At 48.9% G+C, this 20878-nt stretch overlaps 1 protein-coding gene across 1 annotated transcript in view; it reads left to right on the top strand.

Annotated features, from left to right (window-relative positions):
- The window catches only part of TMEM178B (transmembrane protein 178B), a 335425-nt gene that overhangs the window by 93342 nt on the left and 221205 nt on the right, over positions 1-20878 (top strand). Inside the window, exon 2 of the mRNA XM_032401446.1 lies at positions 18855-18968. Within this exon, the coding sequence (XP_032257337.1) occupies positions 18855-18968 (114 nt within the window). The remainder of the gene's footprint in view (positions 1-18854; positions 18969-20878) is intronic.

The following is a 20878-nucleotide window of genomic DNA, read 5'->3' as shown; positions in this document are numbered from 1 at the left end:
TGCCCAGTCTCAGGTTGGGGTTGAGGGTCATGTGGTGGGTCAGCGCCTGGTTGTTTGAGCAGCAGGGACGAGGAGCAAAGCCCCTTGTCTTAGAAGGCATTTCGTGTGGGGCAGGTCCCTGAGAGAGGATTTCTCTGGGTTCCAGGAGGTAGAACCACGAGAACCCTTCAAAGGTGGTTCTTCTGATTCCATGAGACAGAGAGTAGCCTCCCTGGGGACAGCTAACACAGGCTGTGCTTGCTTCGGGGCTCCTGCCTCCACAGCGTGGTGGAGAAGTCACTGAGGATCAGGCCCATGGAAGCATCACAAGTCCCCTTGGATAGCACAGGCCTGTATCTTCTAGACGCCCTTCTTTGATGTTTATAAAATGACTCTCAATACATTAATTCGCATAGTCTCTGTGTTGTGTGTGATGGCCAAATCCATTTTCACCTTCATACACCTGAACTTCTTAGGTCTTCACAGAAACCTCTGTGAGGTAGATGTTCTTACTGTCATTTTACACACGTGGAAACTGAGTCAGGGAGAAGTTGAGAGACTTCTGACCAGGCCTCCTGACTTCCAGCCCCATACCTCCTACATCTGTATGCAGAGCATTGTGCATCCCTAGGTGTTATGAGGAGATAAAAAAGAAATAAGCTTACATTCTAGTTAGGATAAGCTGCAAAAAACATCCATTAAGGCAGTCATTTGAGAGCTGATTGCTGTGTGCTGGTGATTATGACCTTGAAGTACTCATGTAAGAGGACACACAGAAATTACAGGCTGCCTTGAAAGTATGGGATGCACTGTGGATTGAAGATAAGCCTAGAGAGAATCAAGGTCACGTACTTGTCCAAACCAGGCAGCCGTGCAAACAGCCGGAGTCGTTTGTTTGTAATACGGAGCTGGAAGGTGTCTGGGAACGCTGGCTGAGGACCTCCGGGGCCAGGTGGCCCAATGTTGAATGACTTGACGAGGAATCTGAAGCCCAAACAGAGGCGGTTGATGTGTCCTTTGGAATAATCGTGGAGCCGGCATAGCCTCCTGAGCCTCATCCAGGGCCAGGAATCCAGCCATCCATCCCGGCCGGAGGCAGAGAGCCCCCAGCTTGGAGGAACTGGTGGACGCCAGGACTGGTTTGCAAGGTCAAGGCCGAGTCAGTGGTGGGAATGTGGCGCTGGCCTCAGCGCCCACCGGAGCCTGGGTTTAGAGAGGGGTGGCCAAATTGTGGGACGAGGAGGACTCTGAGTGCAGAGAACTGCAAGGTGTCTGCTAGGAACCACCCAGGACGCTGAGCCCCGTGGGAGCCAGGAGGGCAGGGCGCAGAATCTGGAGTTCCCAGAGCCAAAGTGACGGGCTCGAGACCATTCTGAGCAGAGCAGAGGCAGAGTTGGAGTTTCTATTTTACATTCTTTTACCCTGTTTCGTTTGGAGCCTTATAACGGACTGTTTTGTATAGCGATACATTCACATGGTCCATCATCTTAAAAGTATCAAAGGATCTACCAGGAAAATTTTTTTTTTCCCCTTAATTTTCCTGACCTTCCAATCCTCCTTCCGTAGACAACCAATGTTATTAGTTTCCTTCCGGAGATGTCTTATGTGTGTGCAAGCATATGCCTGTATATCTATTTATCATCTTTCCCCACTTCTTACAGAAATGTGGCGTACTTTACGTGCTGTTCCACACCTTGCTTATTCCTATTTAGTTTATCCCCTCAGGCTTTCCATATCTGTTTATAATGAGCTGCTTTTTAAAAAATGCTGTATTGCCTTCCATTCTGTGGTTATACCATAATTTATTGATGGAAATTTAGGTTGCTCTTGTAAGCAAAGTGGCAATGAATAACCTTGTACATATGTCATTTCACACCTTTGAGACTGCATCTCCCAGATAAATTACTAAAAGTGGAATTTCTGGGTCAAATTGAGCCTTTGTAATTTTTAAAAATATTGATGAATTGCCCTTTGGAGAGGTTGTACAAATTGACAGAATTTACCCTCCAACAGCAACTCACGAGTGTGTCAGTTTCCCCACACCTCACCTCAGTGTGTGATCAAACTTGCGGACCTTTGCCAGAATGGTTGTTGAAAATGCCAGCTCAGTGCCAATTTAATTTATTGTTTTCTCTTTTTGAGTGCTCTTGAGGATCTTTCCATATGTGTAAGGTGCATTTGTAGGTCCGTGAGCTGTCTGTTCACATTTTGGTCATTTTAAAATTAGATTGTTGATCTTTTTCTTAGTGCTTTGCAGGTGCTTTTTATGTATGAGGGAAATCAGTCCTTTGTAATTTGAGTTGCAGATCTCTTTCTCTTTTGATTTTGCTTATGGTGGTTTTGCTATGCAGAAATCTTGTGTTTTTGCATAGTCAAACTTCTCAATATTTTCTCTTAGGGGTTTTGTGTCATAGTTATAAAGGCTTTCTCCCCCTGTGGCTATAAAAGAGTTTTCTCTTGGTTTCTTCCAATACTTTTTTTAAAAAATATTTTATTTATTTATTAGAGAGAGAGAGAGTGAGTGAGCGAGTGCACAAGCAGGGGGAGAGACAGAGGGAGAAGCAGACTCCCCACTCAGCAGGGACACTCCCCCTCTCACCTGGGGCTCAGTCCCAGGACCTGGAGATCATGACCTGAGCCGAAGGCAGATGCCTAACCATCTGAGCCACCCAGGCGCCCCTCTTCCAATACTTTTATGACTTCTTTTCCAAACAAATATTTGATCTACTTGGGATTTAATCCTGGTTTAAGGTGTGAAAGTATGCCTTCAATTTAATTTTTTTTTTTTTAAAGATTTTATTTATTTATTTGACAGAGAGAGACACAGCGAGAGAGAGGGAACACAAGCAGGGGGAGTAGGAGAGGGAGAAGCAGGCTTCCCCGCGGTGCAGGGAGCCCGTTGTGGGGCTCGATCCCAGGACCCTGGGATCACGACCTGAGCCGAAGGCAGACACTTAACGACTGAGCCACCCAGGCGCCCCTTTCAATTTAATTTTTACCCAGTTTTTTGAATACCATTTATAAATAAGCCATCTTTTTCCTACTGACTTGAGATGCCACCATTATTGTGCTTTGGACTGGACTGAGTCACTCCAGAGTTCTGATGGTGAAGCCCTAACCTCCAATGTGACTTTATTTGGAGATAGGGCCTTCAGGAGGTAACTGGCGTTAAATGAGGCCATAAGGCTGGGGCCCTAATTGGATAGAACTGGTGTTCATCTAAGACCCCAGTCCCTTCCTCCCCGCCCTCCCATTCTATGCGTCACAGAAGAGAAGCCATGTGAGGACAGAGCAAGGCAGCCAGGAGGAGAGGTCTCCTCAGAAACCAGCCCTGGCACCTTGATCTTGGACTTAGTTTCCAGGTTGTGAGAAAATAAATGTTTGTTATGTAAGCCGTCCTGTCCATGGCGTCCTGTCATGGAAGCCTGAGCTAATACATTCCATATAGTAAATGCCCATGTGTTTTAGGCTGCCCCTGGATTTCTGAATTCTGGTCCAGTCCTTCCATCCTATCACGTTGCCTGCCAACTAGGTGACAGGGTTGAGGAGAGGGGGGAAGAGTTGGGGCTTCTAAAGCCTGGAGAGACAGAGGAGGACATGCGGGAAAGTTTGTGGAGAGAGAAGGTAGCAGGGAGGGACTGAGATCGGCTGAGAGAACACTGGCTTTCTGGGATGGGGTCTTATTATTTATTTTCGTTTGGAATATCTTCATGTAGGCCATCTTCTAGAAGCAAGGAAAATGTAAGTGAATAGAGTGTTCTCCAACCATAGCTGCCTATGCCCTCTTTTAACTATTTCATCCCCGCTCTGCCCCCGCCCCCAGCTCCTGCGATGACTTGGATTTGCCTTGGGGTTCCTCTGCTTCCAGCTTTGGAGTGTACCTGCTCTCAGCTCTGCTTTCTGGGTTCTGGGGCCCCTTCCCCAAGCCCCCCTCCAGGCTGGTGCTCTACCAGTTCTGTTTCACTGCAGTCAATGGAGTGGTTCCCGGAGGCCTCGCAGAACTGTGTGAGAGATGGCTGTCTGTCTGTCTTCTCGCACTCTGGCTGCTGATTTCAGTGAAGCCCTGAATGCAAAACCTGAAGGGCGCAGGAGCAGTGTTCACTGCACTTAGGGCGGCGCTGGGCAGCCTGTCAAGGAGCGGGTTACTCCATTAAGATGATGTGCTCTCCTCTGCACACTCAGTTTGGATGCCTGGGGTCCCAGAGGGCACCCACTTGCTACCTCTTTGCGCCTGTGCTCTGAAAGTTGGAGCAGCTGTTTGGCTCAGCTTCAGCAGAGGTACCAGCCCCATGTGTGGGGAGAATGATGCTGCACCTGTCCCTGCAGGAGCAGGTCAAATCCAAGCGGCTAGGAAGCCAGGGTCAATGAAAAGGGCTTCACACTGTGTCCTCCTAGTCCATGCCTCTAGCTGTACTCAGGCCCTGCTCTCGTGCTTGGACAATCGTGGCAGTCCCGTGCCTGAGTTCTCCCCTCGGTACTCTGGCACAAACCCCAGCAATCCCCTGTGGGGCCCCAGCAAACTCTGGTTCTGGAGTAGTCTGCTCCTGTGGACTCGTTGGACACTGGCTGGCCCCAAGCTAGCCCTTCCCCCATGTTCTGCATCCCACCAGGCTGGAGAGCATGGTTCTCCTGCTTTCCCCAGCCTCCCTTGATGTCCTCAGCCATCCGTGACCTTCCCTCCTCTCCCCCAGCACCGGGTCGTGCTCATTGTGTCCTATGTTCCCTACTGCTCTCCTCTCTCTCCGTGTCTTTGTCCTACTTGGCATCCAGCCCTGCAGGGTCGGCACCTGCCTGCATTAGCAGAAGGGAGTGGGGTCACAGGTGGTTAGTGAGATGCTCCTAGGAGAGGGTCAGCTGGAGGTGAGCTAGGGCCCCCTGGGAGGGTCTCCCACCATTAAAACTTAGATCATGTGCCTTTGATTTTGTTACAGGAACAGGTGGCTTTCTTCCTGAAATGTGATTGTGTTCTTTCTCATTGGGTCCCCCAAAGACTACATTTTTATGGGAGGAAAAACTTAAAATACAAAAAAGTGCAAAGATACTGTAGGTGTAACTCTACAGTTCTATATTTTTCATTCAACATTATATTTCGAGGACTCTTTCTGTCTCAATATATACAGTTATAGTTTATTCATCTGAACTTTTATAGAATATCCTATCATGTGAATATAACCACTTTTTTTTTCTGTCTAATTGATGGACCTTTAGGTTGATCAGTGTTATACGGAACATCCTTGCACACTTCTCCTTCCACACATATGCAAGAGTTTGCCCACAGGGGCATAATTTTGGGCCATAGGGCATATGCATCTCCAGTTTATTTGATTTTTGTCAAGCATTTGTAACAATTTACACTCCCAACAACTGTCCGAAAGCTGCTTTCCCCTCAGTCTTTACCAAACCCTGATATTCCCTGACTCTGTTGGGTTTTTGCTGTTTTGGTCGGGAGGTAGAATGTGGGGTAGCATTTCCAGAAAGTGTAAAAGAGAAATTCCATCTTGGCTCCAACCCACGGTTGTTGGGTTAGGGCTGGGGAACATGTCCTCCTCACTGGGCAAAGGTTTGTCCTCCATAGCTACTTTTCTGCTTATGGGTGGTCAAACTGTTCTTGGTACTGTTCAGTCAGAGTGATGCTTCTGTGGCTGTGTTAGTGAGGGTTTCACATACGAGAGGGGTAGACGGGTTCAGGAAGGTCACTGTTGTAACAAGCGTTGGAGGTGGCTGCCAGTGGGGGGCGGTGGTCTCAGTCCTTGAGGTGCGAGCTGGGGGGTAGGATGTAGCCAGGTGGAGCCTATGGGCAAGTGCCCTGAGCTGGGGTAGGGGTCGGGGGCATGCCAGAGCTTGGCTGAGAAAGTACAAGAGGCAGGAAGAAGATAGCATACTGGCGACCTGTCTCCTAGGGCATGCATTTCTTTTGCAAAAACATGCCAGATACATGTTCACTTCACGTCTTAAAAAACTTACCTGGTGTCTGACACATATAATAAATCTGCATCTTATATGGATATAGCATGGCTGCAGACCTAACAATAACAATTATGGAGAGCTTACAGTGTACCTGGTGTCACGTGCTTTATCTATATTAATTCATTGAATTCTCACAGTGCCCTGAAGGGGGTAGATATTTGTATCCTAACCCTTTAAAGTGGAGGCACAGAGGGCTTCATTAATTTGGCCACTATCCTGCACCCCCAGAGTCTCAAAGCTAGGCTTTAACCCCAGGCAGGCTGGCTCCAGGGCCCAGGCCCTCAACTACAGTAGTGCTGTTGGGATTCACGGAAGAGTGAATAATTCACTATTCATATATTTGTATCTGGGTTTGAGTTTCATTTCAACTAGTGAGTCTGGCAAAGTTAACAACATCTCTAATCTAGCCAAGCCAATTAACTTCAACAAGAAAATAACCAATTTTGTAAATAGAGGTAATGAAAACATAATTTATTGGGGCTTTCTTTCTGTGAGTTTTAGTTTCCATTCAGTTTTTAGCTAAGGCACACAACAGGGTGAAGAGTAAAATAATTAATCATCTGGGTTTGGTTTCTTACCTACAACAGCTTTCTCTGATCCTGCCCCAAACACACAACATGCTTTCAGACGGATACACAGGGACACACACACACACACACACAATCTCTCTCTTTCTCTTTCTGAATTAACTGGTAAAGAAAATCAGGATTATATAACTCCCTTTTCAAATGAAAACCAGAAAACTCTGTAATCTGGATTTCTTTCTCCCCCTCACCGAAATCAGACATTCATTTAGCTGTTCAGAAACATCTGGACAGCTGTCAGAATTCTCTCTCTCTCTTTTTTTTTTTTGTCTGGTTCGGCCTGTCGGAAGTGACTAGCCTTTGGCCTCCTGGAGATGCACGCGGAGGGTGGTAGGCCCACCATCAGAAAAGCTACCTGGAGTCTTTGTGCACGTGTCGGATCTTGAACCCCACAGCCGAACAGCAGTGACAGAGGAAGGCAGAGCCGTCTCTGCTGTGGCATCTGCAATTTTGGTGACTCATGAGCGACCATCTTTTCTCTGAAGGAGCAGGAATGAAGAATTTCTGACCAGTTTATCTTCTCGCTGTCCCTCCCCTTTAGGACAACTGCCTTATGCTGGATCCTTAATTTAAAGAAAATGGATGTTTCCTTCTGGCCTGAGAGCTGGGGCTTCTTATCAAAAGTGACATTAAAAAAGTACCAGACTGGCCTCCTCCCTCTTTCCTGCCCATCCTTCATCACTCCTGCCTGTCTCCATCACTGTCTCCCCATCTCGAGATCTGTCTCCTCTTCCTGGGTCCCCAGAGAGAAAGCATGAGCTCATTGTTTTCCAGTGAAAAACCAGACTTGGTCTCCTTCTCGCCTCGTTTGTCTGTCAGAGCCTGGAGATTGATGATCCTTCCACCAGCCGAAACTGCTTGGAGGAGCTGTGGCCTTGTGTGCTGGGTGTCTGAGCCCTGGGGGTGGGGGGGAGGGCATGGTGAGGGCAGCGGCGGCTTGGGGCTCTGAACTTTCCAGAAGGTTATTAGGGCTGTGATGGGAATAAGGGAACGGGTTATTTACTACACCCTCACCAGCAATTTAAAGCCATACCTCACCTTCTTCTTTCCCAAGCAGCCTGTTTCAAGCTGGAAAACATATGAGCACATGGGGAGAAGCGGTACCCGGAGGCTTACCGGGAAGATGGGTGGTGTGGGGGCCAGCACAGCAACCCCTCGTTCTTTATTTCCTTTTGTGAAGGAGTTACTATGCAATGACATTGAAGCATGTCTCATTAAACACCTGCTAAAAAGATTCAGAAAGGGGGAAGAGGGAGTCAGAACCCAGGAATGTGGGAATCTGGATGAAAAACGCCGTAGATCCTAAAAAGACGAGGTGACCTTTAGCACAGAAGATTGTGAAGTGTTAGGTGCTGTTCCCATGTTGGTCAAGGAGCACAGTCACTTGATAACGTAACACAAAGGGGCTGGTTAGCAAATGGAGCTGGAAGCGGAGGTGTGAGAGCCACGCTCAGTGGGGAGACTGGGGAAGTGGGGAGAATGGGGACCACGGAGCTCGGCTGTGATGAGAGGGGCGCACAGTGGTCACCCAGCAGGGAGATGGATGTTGAGGGCCGGGGAGGAGCACGGGGGGGCAGTTTTTCCCGTGGGGCCGTCCTGTTCGCAAAGGGGGACCCGACCGTCCGAGGTGGGCTCCGAAGTGCTGTGAGCCTGGAGGCAGGAGAGCAGCGTCCTGATTTTTCAAGAAAAGAGAAGACTGTGTGGATTCTGTGAACACAGACGAGCAGCTGAGCTAGAGGGAGCTGAGCTCTGGAAAACTGTCCAAAGGACTTATTAAACAGATGGCGGGTGAGTGATCAGCAAGGAAACCCTGATGTCCAGAGTCCACACAGGCCATGTCAAGCTGGCCTCATCCCCTTTCTGGCTATGCTCCTTAGACACTAGGTTGATGGGGTGAGTGGTATCTAGGTGGACGAGACGGGAGTAGGCCTGAGGGTGGGCACATCAGGGGTGTGAATTCCTGGCAGGCCCAATGGTCCTCCCCAAATTGCTTTCTCTTACTGGGTCTGCTTTCTGGTCACAAGGAAAGTTTTGTGTGTGTGTGGGCAGAGTTCTTTCTTCAACATTGCCCCATTGAGGGCTGGATGTGAGTAATGGTGTGGATGGGATGGGGATGGCCCGTTGATGAAATGCGTGGGACAGATAGCTAATTCACGGAATGCCAGCTTCACAATCCAAGAATTTCTTCAGGAGCTTGAACAAATGTAAGATCTCGCAGGAGTTAACCAAAATACAGACAAACCAAGCAATGAGAACAGACAGTTGCCCAAGCATGTGGTGGCTTGACCATCTCACTGGAGGAAAGTGCTTGCGTGTTGTCCCCTCTGTGTGACCAGCCCTGTGCCCTGTGACGTGGCTACCCATGCAGCTCACAGGGAGTCAGGCAACTGTGGTTCTGCTCTGGCTCCCAGACTAGGGACCGTGTGGTCCCCTGGGTTTTGCACAGGCCTGTGGGAGGGAACGGTGGTGGTGAGGGTGGTATGGGGAGAGACTTGGACACTTCCACTGCACCTCGAGGGTGACCAGTGTCGTGCTGGGTTTTGTGACCGTGTGGGCGTGGAAGCTGGAGGTGCTAGCTGGAAGGAAGGGTGACTTGGGGTGGGGAGGGCCATGAGAGCATTTACTGAATGCTTACTATGGAGCGGGCGTTAGATTGGCTCCCTTACCCTCATCAGTCTTAGGAGGCGAGTGCTATTATCTGCCTTTGAAGATGAGAGGCTCTGAGGGTTTGGGTACCTTGCCCGAGAGCTCCTGCTGGTAAGTGGCTTGTCCTGGGAGTGGGGACGAGGATGTGGCTGAGGGGCACACGTGGGAGACATCCCTTAAGTTCCCCTCCCCTGTGACTAGGGGCTCTTTGCTCTCCAGCTTATTAGGGGCACTTTGGAAGCCAATACTTCGTCTTACTCTGATAAGAGGAGCAGAGCCTGTAGATGCTGGAAATCCCTGTCAATGGAAAAGTTATGCTTTATTTGTTTCTGATAGAAAACCTCGGAGGGTCTCTATTTCTGAAGAGCTTGGCTTTCCACAATGTGTCTTCATGGGTGTGGTGTTCGATGACTTTGCCTCCTACCTGGGCCCTTTCTAAGCCTCTATTGGCAAAATGGGGATAATAGCAGGACTTAACATTCAGGATTCAATGAGATAATGCATAATAAAGTACTTTGTATAGTAGCTAATACAAGAAAGAATGCACTGAACGTAAGCTGTTGTTGAAACACATGACAGTACTTCACAGCACCACTTTGGCCATCAGGAGTACAGAGCAGAAAACCACCAGCTCCTCTTGCTCAAAGCTGTTAATACCGGTAGAAATATGGGACCTACATCACTGGGTGACAGCAGGAGCCAGCCGAAGGTGTTCAGGCAGGGTGAGGGGTCAGCCATGTGTTGGGGGATGAGTGGGGTGCTGGCAGTCAGGAGCAGGATTTTTGAGACTGAAATGGCATGTGTGTGGATCAGGAGGGCCCCCTGATCACTGCTCATGAACTATGCAGTGCATGCAAACATTAAAAGACCATGCCGATCCCACAAGCAGAAAAACAAAGCACGCAAAGTGGAGTGTATTTGAAAGCATTAAAAATAAAAACCTAACACTTTTCCTCAGCATAAAGAAAACCCTTTCTGGCTGGGCCTGCAGCAGCTATAAGCCTGGCAAGTCCTTGGGCTCAGAATATCTGGGAGGAGCAGAAGGTGCTAAGAGGAGCCTGGGGAGGTGGGGGCGGGGTGGGGGTTCTTGAAATAGGCTTTTGTGAAGAGCTGCCCCTTAGCAAGGGAGAGTTCTTGCCAACGTTGTGGTTGGTGGTATTGCCCAGCGTGTGCCCTTTCCAGTCCTGTCCCCCTTCTGCCCCCTGGCAGACGGGGTTGGGAGGGGTGGGAGACCCCAGCTGCTCTGCCCTCCTTGAACCCCTGGAGCATTGTTAGTTTGCTTTCTTGCTCTTTCATCGGGGACACGGTTTGGCTTCTAATCTCAAACCTCGAATTCCCTAACCACCCTCCCTCTTGGGGCTGCTCAAGTATTCAACAGTGATAATGGTAATAAATCTGACGATAGCTTTCCTTACTTGCTACAGGGGAAGCTCCCTACTTTCTCTCTCTGTTATGATGTCATTTTAACTTTTTTTTTCCTTGAAAAAAATGCCCTTTAAATAAGACTTAAACCTTTAACTGGTTTCATCTCTCTCTCTCTCTCTCTTTTTTTAAATGCTGGTTTTCAATGTTTTTCCATGTGTTTCTACTTTCTACTTAATCTTTCCACGTGTTAAGCACAGAGCACAGGCCTCGGGCCGGAAGGGGGACGGAGGGCGGACAGCCCCGGGGGTGAGGCTGACCCTGGAGCGGCAGGCTGAGGCCAGGGTGGGCTGGCGGGCCAGACCCCAGGGTTCCGGGCGCCTGCGCCGTCAGCACCGAGGAAGAGGAGCAGCCGACTAGACCTGGGTGGCTTCCCTTCCTCCCCTTCTTTCTTCCTTCACCAACGAATGTTTCGAGTTCCTTCCCCCTGCAAGGCACTGGGGCTGCAAAATGGTCCTTGTTCCCAGAGGACCCTCAACAGGCAGTGAGGCATTCCAGCTGCGGCGTCTGAAACCACCGTGCCCCCACTGACCGACGCTGGCTTCTCTCCGGGCCGGCTGAGGGCTTCTGGAAAGAGCCTTCACCCGTCTCTGCTGTTTCCTCCTTCAGTCAGATGGGGATACCAGCAGACTGTCTACCCCAGGTTGATAGTGGATGGGTTGCTGTGGATGACCTGGGATGAAATGGGAGCATTGACATGTGGCAGGCATTGAATAGACTTCCAAAGAAGGAACTCTGCAGTGAGGGAGACACGTGGACCCTCCGCAGTGGTCCAGGGGTCCACCGCGTGCCTTAGGATGCTTGAATATCAGAGAGGAAAAGAAGAACATGGAGAACACAGAAGCTGAGAAAGAAAGAGGAGAGCCTGCCCAAAGCGCTAGGTGCTGAGGAGACCCCGCAGGGTAACTTCAGGATTAAGTTGGACCGATTTCTTTTACTTCATACCATCCGCACTGGTTTCAAATGTATAAACCACATTCCCTACTCTCTAGATTGTCTTTAGTCCCCCCTGCCCCCATACAGCCGGTAGACAGGAACCTTGGGGGAGTCCCCGGGACTCCCCCGGGACTCATGTAGAAAGCCATGAGGTGTGTGGGGCCGAGCTGCCTGCTGGGGTGAGCCCCGCATGTGGTCCAGAGGTCACCCTCTGAGTAATTGTGCAGAGTGCGCCTTGTGTTTCTCCCCCTGGGCTCGGGTGCTTGCTCTCGAGCTCTCACGCCCTTGGTTGAGGGTTGCTCTCCCCTCCTGTTCTCCTGTAGGCTGCCTGGTGTGGACTGAGGGCTTGTGAAGCATGTTGAGGCAGGGAGACTGGGGGGGCGTGTGCTGTCAGCTCTCCCGGGGCTGCCCCCTGCGGCTGCAGTGGGAGTCCGAGGTGCTCTGAGGGTGCCCAGAGGCCCTGCTCTGGTTCTGTCCACAAAGATCCAGGTTTATTCCAAGGCTTGGTGCAAACACAGCTCCCAGATGGATATTTGACCCTGGAGTTGCTTCGCTGGTAGCTCCCAGACATGGCTTCTGAGGAGAGAGGCCAGCAAGTACTCAGAGCCAACTACTCATTTACCTTAGAGATCATTTGATCACATAACAGACCCCCATCTCCATTCTTCATTCATCCAAATGTATATGGAGGGCTTGCTGTGCGCCAACTGCTTGCCTGGCCCACGGGGAGAAAGTATAAACAAGAGACATGGTTTCTGATTGTGATGAACTCACAATGCAGTGGTAGGAACTGTTCTTTGAATAAAAAAGGATTTGGGGGTCAGAGTTGTATGGGAAAGTCTGTCTGCCACACCAGTCCCTTCTTGGGGGGTGGGGGAGGCACAGCATACATTAAAAACTCTTAAAAGTCCTGCAGTAAGTAAACCATTTAAATATTTAACCCAACTTTTCTTAAGCACATTTGACTATCACATGCCCAGCCTGACTCATTCCATTTTTTCCCCAGTTTTTTTGAAATACAGTCGACATCTAATATTGTGTTAGTTCAAGGTGTACAATGTGTTGATTTGATATATGCATATACTGAGAAATGATCACAGTAATGAACATTCATCCCCTCATGTAGTTGCCAATTTTTTTCTTGTGATGAGAACCTTTAAGATCTACTCCCTTAGCAGCCTTCAAATGTACACTATGATATTAACTATAGTCACCATGCTGTATATTATATATCCACAACTTTTTTTATTACTGGGATTCTACCTTTGCACTACCTTCACTCAGTTCCCTTCCCACTTACCCCCTCTGCCTCTGGACACCACCAATCTGTTCTGTCTCAGTATTTTCAGTGTTTTTAAAATCCACATATAAGGGAGATCGTACAATATTTGTCTTTCTCTGACCTCACTTAGCACAATGCTTTGAAGGTCCATCGATGTTGTTGCAAATGACAGGATTTCCTTTTTTTATGGCTGAATGATATTCCACTGTTACACACATACATTTTCTTTATCCATTCACCCATTGATGAGCACTTAGGGTGTTTCCACGTCCTGGCTATTGTGGGTAGCGCTGCAGTGAGCATGGGTGTGCAGATGTCTCTTCAAGATAGTGATTTTAGGGGCGCCTGGGTGACTCGGTTGGTTAAGCATCTGCCTTTGGCTCAGGTCAGGATCCCAGGACCCTGGAATCGAGCCCCGCATCGGGCTCCCTGCTCAGCGGGGAGTCTGCTTCTCCGTCTCCCTTCTTGTGTGCTCTCTCTCGCTCTTTCTCAAATAAATAAAATCTTAAAAAAAAAAAAAAGATAGTGATTTCAGGGGTGCCTGACGGGCTCAGTCAATAGAGCATGTGACTCTTAATCTCCGGGTTGTGAGTTCAAACCCCATGTTGGGTGTAGAGATTACTTAACATAAACAGAATTTAAAAAAAAAGATTCATTAAAAAAAAGAAAAAGAAGTGATTCCATTTCCTCCAAATACATACCTATAAGTGAGATTGCTGGATCATATGGTAGTACTATTTTTAATCCTGGGGGGGAAGCACCATACTGTTTTCCATAGTGGCAGCAGCAATCACTCTGCTTTCAACATGAGGGTCAGGGGAGTTCCTGTGTCCTCATTTTGCCTCCTCCCCCTTCCCCTGTGAATTTGTGAGTTTGCCTTTGCGCAGTCCCTGCCCTCCCCCTTCCTCGGTGGATCCTTCGTGCCCTTCCCAGCTGCTCTCTTCTCTGGGAGTTCTCTTACTCACACCTAGGTGTCAGTGACTCAGTGCTACCCATTTGAGTTTATTTAGAGGGCAGCCCCTTTTAAAGCTCTAATAGAATAGTACTTGAGCCAAAGGAACAACTCTCTGATGGAAGAATTGAAAGTGCTATGGCACCCGTTCAGGGCAGAGAGTTTTCGATAGAGTGGGGGCAGGTCCCAGGGCTGCCTCTCGAATCACTTTGCCTAAGAAGGTTCCTCCTTAATATATAAAAGCCTTCCACAAGTGTTTCGGAAACCAGGTCTCGCTGATGGCAGATGAGCAGGAGAAGGAGAACTGCCTACTGGTGTTGTAAGGTATGACTGGAATCCAGCATTCAGTGTTTGGTGCCGTCTCTTCCTCTCCCTTCCCTGGTCTGTTTCCTCCTATGTCCAGGGTACATCAGATCTCTTGCTCTGCCAACCTCCTAGGGTTATCGTGTGTGGAAACTTCTCTCTCATTATATATGTAAATATGTACGTCTATGTATGTATGTATATGTATATAAAATGTATGCGGCATGATGTAAACAGTGGTTGCTAATGTTATTTCTGATTTGCTTTGGTCTTGCCCCCTTAGAGTAAGTAGTCATAGGACAGCAGTTGAGAGTAATAACTAATACTTACTGAGCACTTACTGTGTGTAAGTATCACACTGAGGACTTAATCTAAGTTATCACACTTAGATCTTGGGTCCTAAAGGATTTGAGATGGGGAAGAAGGAAGGGAATAGTCTCCCATTCTTCCTTGTCCCCAGGTCTTCCTTTGCAGGGACAGGTGGAAGGGAGAAGGAGCTAGCTGACGTTGGAATAAGGGAGAATAGGAGTGATGCCTTTAGGAGGAGAGAGGGCCAGGGAGCTGGGAGAGGAGCAAGGGAGGAAAGGGAAAAAAGGGAAGTGAGCTGGACGCCTGTTTTTGCCCCTTGGGTCCCCTCCACCTTGCACCTGCTCTCTGCTCCTGGGCTCCCCCCAACTTTTCCAGCTTCTGGAGGGTTTGGCTACTGGGGGAGGGGGGAGTGAGAGGTTGCGTGTTTATTCCTGGTCACCTCGCCACAGGCTTGCTATGACCCTCTGCCCAAGGTCACATCACCCCTCTCCATGCAGCCATCCTTTCTAGGTTCTGGTGTCTGCTCCCTCTGCTTCTCCAGGCTTGGGGTTACACCAACTCCTGTCGCCAGCCCTAGGTCCCCGCAACCCCCATTGCCGGCCTCTTTACACCCTGTGCTGAGCTTTGTAAATTCTCTGTTTTTGAAACTCTTCTTAACTACCCATTTGGGTATCCTGTCTGTCTGGGAGCCTGAGGTGGCCGATAGGAGGGTCACCAGCTCCAAAGGCAGAGCATAGATGAAGGCTTAAGGTGTCTTCACTCCTGAGGGTGCCCCCACCCTATCCAGGCTGAGGCCTCCGGGCTGGAATGTAGGAGTCAGGTTTGACCTTCCCTCCAGGGAAGGCCATGGGCTTCTCCCCTGCATCTCGGGTAGCCCCTCTGGATTGTTGCCGGAAAACTTACTTGTATCGGGAAGCCCACGTTCTGGGCACACGAATTTGGTGCCCAGATGGTGCCTGTATTTACAAAAGCCCAGCGCACTGACAGGACCTGCAGACACATGGATAAATATTTTGCCTCTCTTCTTAGGCAATATTTGAGTCTTTCACATTTAATTGCTGTCAAAGACAGGATGCTTGCATCCCCGAGGCAAAGCAAATAGTGAGGCCTCCAGCGGGGCTGTTTCAGCAGCTTCAGCTAGGCTCTCGGGCTGATCACCTGCCGCGCCAAGTGTCAGGTGGCTGCGGGGGCTGGGGGTGAGGGAGACGGAGGCAGCTGGCCGCAGCCTGCCTGGAACCGCTGGCCACTTGCTGAGTTTGTTTTGAGCCCGAGAGAACCTGATCTTGGCCAAGAAATCCGACACTTTTCTCAGACATCCGCGATGGGCACCCGTCTGGCCATTTCCAGGGAGATCTTGCTTGGTGTCTCCGAAGCGGAGTCCAACTGATACAATTCTCTACTCTTCATATTTTCCTCTCCTGTTTCTTCTTAAAACAAAACAAAACCCAGAAACCTCGACCTCGTTGCCCCTTGGATTACATTTACAAGTGCGGTGAGAGGCTGTTCTGCGTCTATCTGGTTTTTTCCCACCTCGCTGTGATCAGATAAGCCTCTCCTTACCGTATCCAGACAGGGAAGGAGTGTTTGCTGTAGACGCAGAGTTCTGCAGCCATCACTTCCTTTTATTCATTAGATTCTGATTTGCCTTAATTATTTTAGTCCCTTGCATGGAACAGAAGCAGTTGGATGCCTTGCCCACTGTGGTTTTACAGAGGGCGCCTCCGATTATTCATTCCTTTCCTCCCAGCATGTGTTACTGGTGCTCACCCTGGGCTGGGAGCCGGGGAGAGCGAAATGAATGGGTAAGACCAGCCCCTGCCCTTGAGAAACTCATAATCTAGTGGGGGAGCGAGGCGTGTAAACGGATAAATCACAGTCCATCGGTGTGCTTGCCGCAGGAGGGCAAGAGCGCAGGGAGGAGAGCGGAGGGACCTGGTTGAACCACTTACTGCCCCTCTGTAGCTGGGCGCAGTCTAAGCTGCAAGGAAGGGCTTTGCCCAGGAGCTGCCATTTTGGCTACTTCTTGGGAGGGTTAGGTGTGCATCAGGGGAAGAAAGATAGGAGAGTAGGTGCAGAGTCCTGATGGATACGGCCGATCCAGGGCAGGGTAGGGAAGGCCACCTGGCTGGGACTTCCTGCCTGAGGAGTGTGAGGTTTATCCCGTGTGTAAGAGAGACCACAGTTTCCTTTCTGGAATAGAGTCCAAGCAGCGGTGTGGAGGGTGGCTTGGCGGAGGGAAGCTCTGGTCAGACACTTCTGGGTTCTCATCCTGGTGCTGCTCTTTCCTTGAGAAGGTCACTTCATTTTTTTGAGCCTCTTCTCTCATTTGTGAAATGTGATCATATTATGCCGATGGTCATAGGAACGCCTACTTAATTGGGTTGTATGAAGGATGAAGTAAGACAATATCCAGCACAGGGTTTTCTGCCATTGGGATAAGTACAGAACATGGAGGGTTACAAGTAGGTTGGGGATGTTGGTTCCTTAACAGGGAGGCTGACGGGGCCCAGGCAGCCGCATCCGTTTATCCCGGGGAGCCTTGCACACATCTCATCTGTGTGTGCCATGACATGAGTCAAGTTGGAAACCATTGTTTTCTGAAGCACTTGGCAAGTGTTTCCTACAAGCAAGTCTTCAGTAAATGTGGCCGTTGGTTGAGATGGGTCATTGTACTCACACAACTACTCTAGAGGCTGAGGGCACAGAGGATGGGCTGGCTTCCAGGGACACTTCTGAGGTAGAACTGACAGAATTTGGTGACCAGTTGGATGTCAGGGAGGATGGGCCCCACTAGAGAGGGGGAGGCCTTGGGGATGGCTGGGGGATTTATTATGTTGTAGACTGAATGGGAGGTTGATGCTATTCAAGGAGATTGTCATGGAAGTCAGAGCACGTGGGCTTAGGGTATGAACGTTACTTGAGATGGTCTGATATAGACTGCTTTCCCAAGAAGGCAGGGCAAGATAGCAAGTTAGGGAAGAAGGAAGACCCGGTGCAGATGTGGTCAGGGGGGAATGCCGGCGGCACGTGAGAGACTTGAGGACATTTAAAGGCTAAGGGGACAGAGGCAGAGGAGGTGAAGAAGGAAAAGGGTGTCTAACACTTTCTCCAAACTTTGCCTCCCTGGACAGTGTCTGTCCCATTGGAGGAGTGTCTGCCGGTAACTGACAGTAGGGCAGTTGTCCAGATATGATTTACAATAAGGCATCCGATTCATGAGAGGTACTGTCTAAATTACTGCCCTCCACCAATTGCCGGGTTCCCTGCTGACAGTGAGCCAGGGGTCAAACAATTCAATCAGGTGCCGCCACCTACAAATTGAAAATCAGTGGGGTGCAAAATGGATTACCATCAAAATCTATTCAGGTGCAAAACCACATTTTAAAACCCCTAACCCTTAGAAATCACCTCTTCCCTGATTCTTTACAATCCCCTGACATTGAGTTTTAATATTCCCCAGATATTTGTAAGCATCAAAAGACATGCCTGCAGGAGACCAAAAGTGACAAGGAAGGAACTCCCAGTTGGTCCTTTCTTTTGGAATTTGCAAACATGCTGGATGTATGAATTAATACATTGGTAATTCTGTTAGATTCTTGGGGGCAGCAGTTCTCGAACTTAGGTGTACAACAGAATCACCCGAGGGCTTATTAAAATTCAGATTGCAGGCTCTACCTCTGAGTTTCTGATTCGGCAGCTCTGGGATTAGGCCTAGGAAATGACGTTTCTAGCAAGTTCCCGGAGGATGCGGGTGGGCCCTGGACCACACTTTGAGAAACTCTGCTCTAAGTTACAGGAGTACTTCGATAAGTTGGCAAGGCATGCTTTGCTAGTCAGATTATCAGGAAAGGTTCCATTGGACCAGGTGTTGAGTATGTTAAGGGGCTTGACTTTTTTTTTTCCCCCCAAGAAGCCTGAGAAGAGGCTGATTCAAGGAGATAGACATGGATTTGAGGGCTTTGTGCTCAGAGGTGAGGTTGGGGCACGGGACGGAGGCCAGAGAAGAGGCCGCTCTGGCTCACCCTCCCACGAGACGGCAGGTGCTGCAGGCACAAATGACCTCATTAAGGCCAGAGCCTGTTCCGCGTTGGTCCATGGGTAAAAACTGGTCCTGTCTTTTGATGCCACGCCTCTTCCCATCGCTTGAAAGTTGATTTTCTTAAGGTTAAACAACCACAGGCCCTACTTCCTTAGCAAGCTGCTATCAGCCTAAGCTTTGGCTCTTCCCATCCCTGAATGATGCCACAGAGGTATTTTTCTATCTAAATCGATGGTGTTTGACTTTAGTTCTACTCTGTGGAGAGTAGACATGACTTTTTGGCGTCGAAGTTACTGCCTTGTATAAACTATAGGTGTCACCAGGCCCGATAGGAAACCAAGTCTCTTTCCCCAGGACAGAAAAATGGGTCCCAGAAACTGCCCCAGACGTGGTTGCTGCCTCTTTAACGTTCGGTTTCCCGTCTCTCTTTGGCAGGAGAAATTGAGCGATGCACGTACATCAAATACCACTACTCCTCAGCCACCATCCCCAGGAACCTCACTTTCAACATCACGAAGACCATCCGTCAGGATGAGTGGCATGCCCTTCGTAAGTACACCTGAGTTTCTTTCTTTGGCGGTGACCTTTGGAGGTCGCGGAGGTTTGGACGCCCATCAGCAGCCTGGTCTGGACGGATGGATGCGCCTCTTAGACCCGTGGATAGTCTTGGAGCACAACAGCAGTTCCTTAAAGTGTCAATACCTGGGTCAGAATCGCCTCCGCTGGCTTGGATTGTGTTAGATTTAAAGAGTTTGCTTCTAAAATTAAAAACAGGGGCACGTGGCTGGCTCAGTTGGTAGAGCATGTGACTCTCGATCTTGGGGTCGTGAGTTCAAGCCCCACCTTGGGAGGGAGAGCCTACTTAAAAAAATAAATCAAGGCAACAAATAAATGTAACATAAAAAAAATTAAATTAAAAAAACCCCCTAAACAACGAACAGACAATGATGGGTAATCTTACTTCATTACCGGGTAGGCGTTTATGATTTCACCTACCTAATGAAGCCAGCTCCGGGAATCTAACCTCAGCGCCTCTCCTGAGTTGCTTGGAGTATTAGAGTGGCAACCTGTGAACCCCTTGTGCCATTCTTTGTATGGGGTGAGGCCAGCTGGGGGTTGCAGGCTGCATAGCGTTGGGAGTTTACATCTGGGTGGGTCGCTAAGGCATAGGATCTCGTCCTCAGCTTACGAGTTTCTGTTTCCCCAAGAATGAGAGACTTGGGGACCCAGTTCACATGTGATTGCAGCAGAGGTCAGAATATCTGCCTCCAACGGTTAGGGAGTTTCTTGGTCAGGGGCCCTGACTCTAATTATGATAAGAGAATGACTTCATGAGCAAACAGTTAGTTGGCTATTTTCATTTTTCTGTTCCATGGGCACGTCCTGCTCGTTCGTGTCTGGGAAGCTGTCCTTTGCTGGTGGCACAGTTCTTCACGGGGCACATTCTGCTCCGAGTTGTTTCTGTTGCATTTGTCACTTCTTTCCTGTTGCAGCTCACCACCTCCCCAATATCACAAGGCTAAAAATCAGTTAACATTTATATGCGAGGAAGGGTCTTTTATTGTTTGCTCAATTGTTCCGTCAACTTTGAAGAAGGTTGAAAACCTCTTTCTTCCCTTTACTGTTGCCTAGTTGTGCATGCATGGGGTCCCACAGGTATCTTCCACTTGTTAGTTTGGCTTCAACGAAACGACGGTGGATTGAGGTGGCGGGAGGTGAGAGGGGCGAGTAAGATTAAAACAGAGCAACGATTCATTGGTTTCAGGAAAAAAGACTGTGCCCAGGTGTCTGGATGATTGTTGCCACCACTGGCCCGAAGTGATAGGGCAGGTGTCAGTGGATGGGAAGGCATTAACCAAATTGTTACCTTCAGGCTTTGACATTACTAGAGACAGTAACCAGAACGTGGGGACAGAGGGCTAATGTTGTAATTCCCATGTACTAGACATTGAGCTAGGCTTACACATACTTATTTAACTTTAATGTGAGATTTGCGTTAGAGATTCTAGTACTCAGGATTACTAATTTTTTTTTTTTTTGGATGTAGACACTTAAGGAGACAAATATGTAAATACCTGAAAATGCCTATTTCTCGCATTACATTGGTCTACTGTAACAGAAGCCCACAGTAGATGTTCAAGATTCCTGATAAGCCTTGCTGAGTAACCACTTAAATATAACTTAAGTTATGGGGGTCATAACAGAATCTAAGAAGGAAGAAGTGATTGACGTAGCTTCAGTTCGTATTTACTCAGTTCAGCCAAAGGTACTGAGTTTTTCTATGTACCAGGCACGTAGTGGATACTGAGGCCACAGGGAACTCTTTGAAAGAGCTCACATCTGGAGGTGGAGGTGGGTGGGGGAGGGACATATTCACAAAGCAAATAATTACAAGGCAGTGTGATAATTACAATATAGTATAATTGTTTCAAGCAATTAAGATAGTTTGTGAACGTTTT

Source organism: Phoca vitulina, unplaced genomic scaffold (assembly GCF_004348235.1).
Source record: "Phoca vitulina isolate PV1807 unplaced genomic scaffold, GSC_HSeal_1.0 scaffold4, whole genome shotgun sequence".
Classification (NCBI taxonomy): Eukaryota; Metazoa; Chordata; class Mammalia; order Carnivora; family Phocidae; genus Phoca; species Phoca vitulina.
Note: the sequence above shows the minus strand (reverse complement) of the source record. Positions and strands in the feature narration are given on the sequence as shown.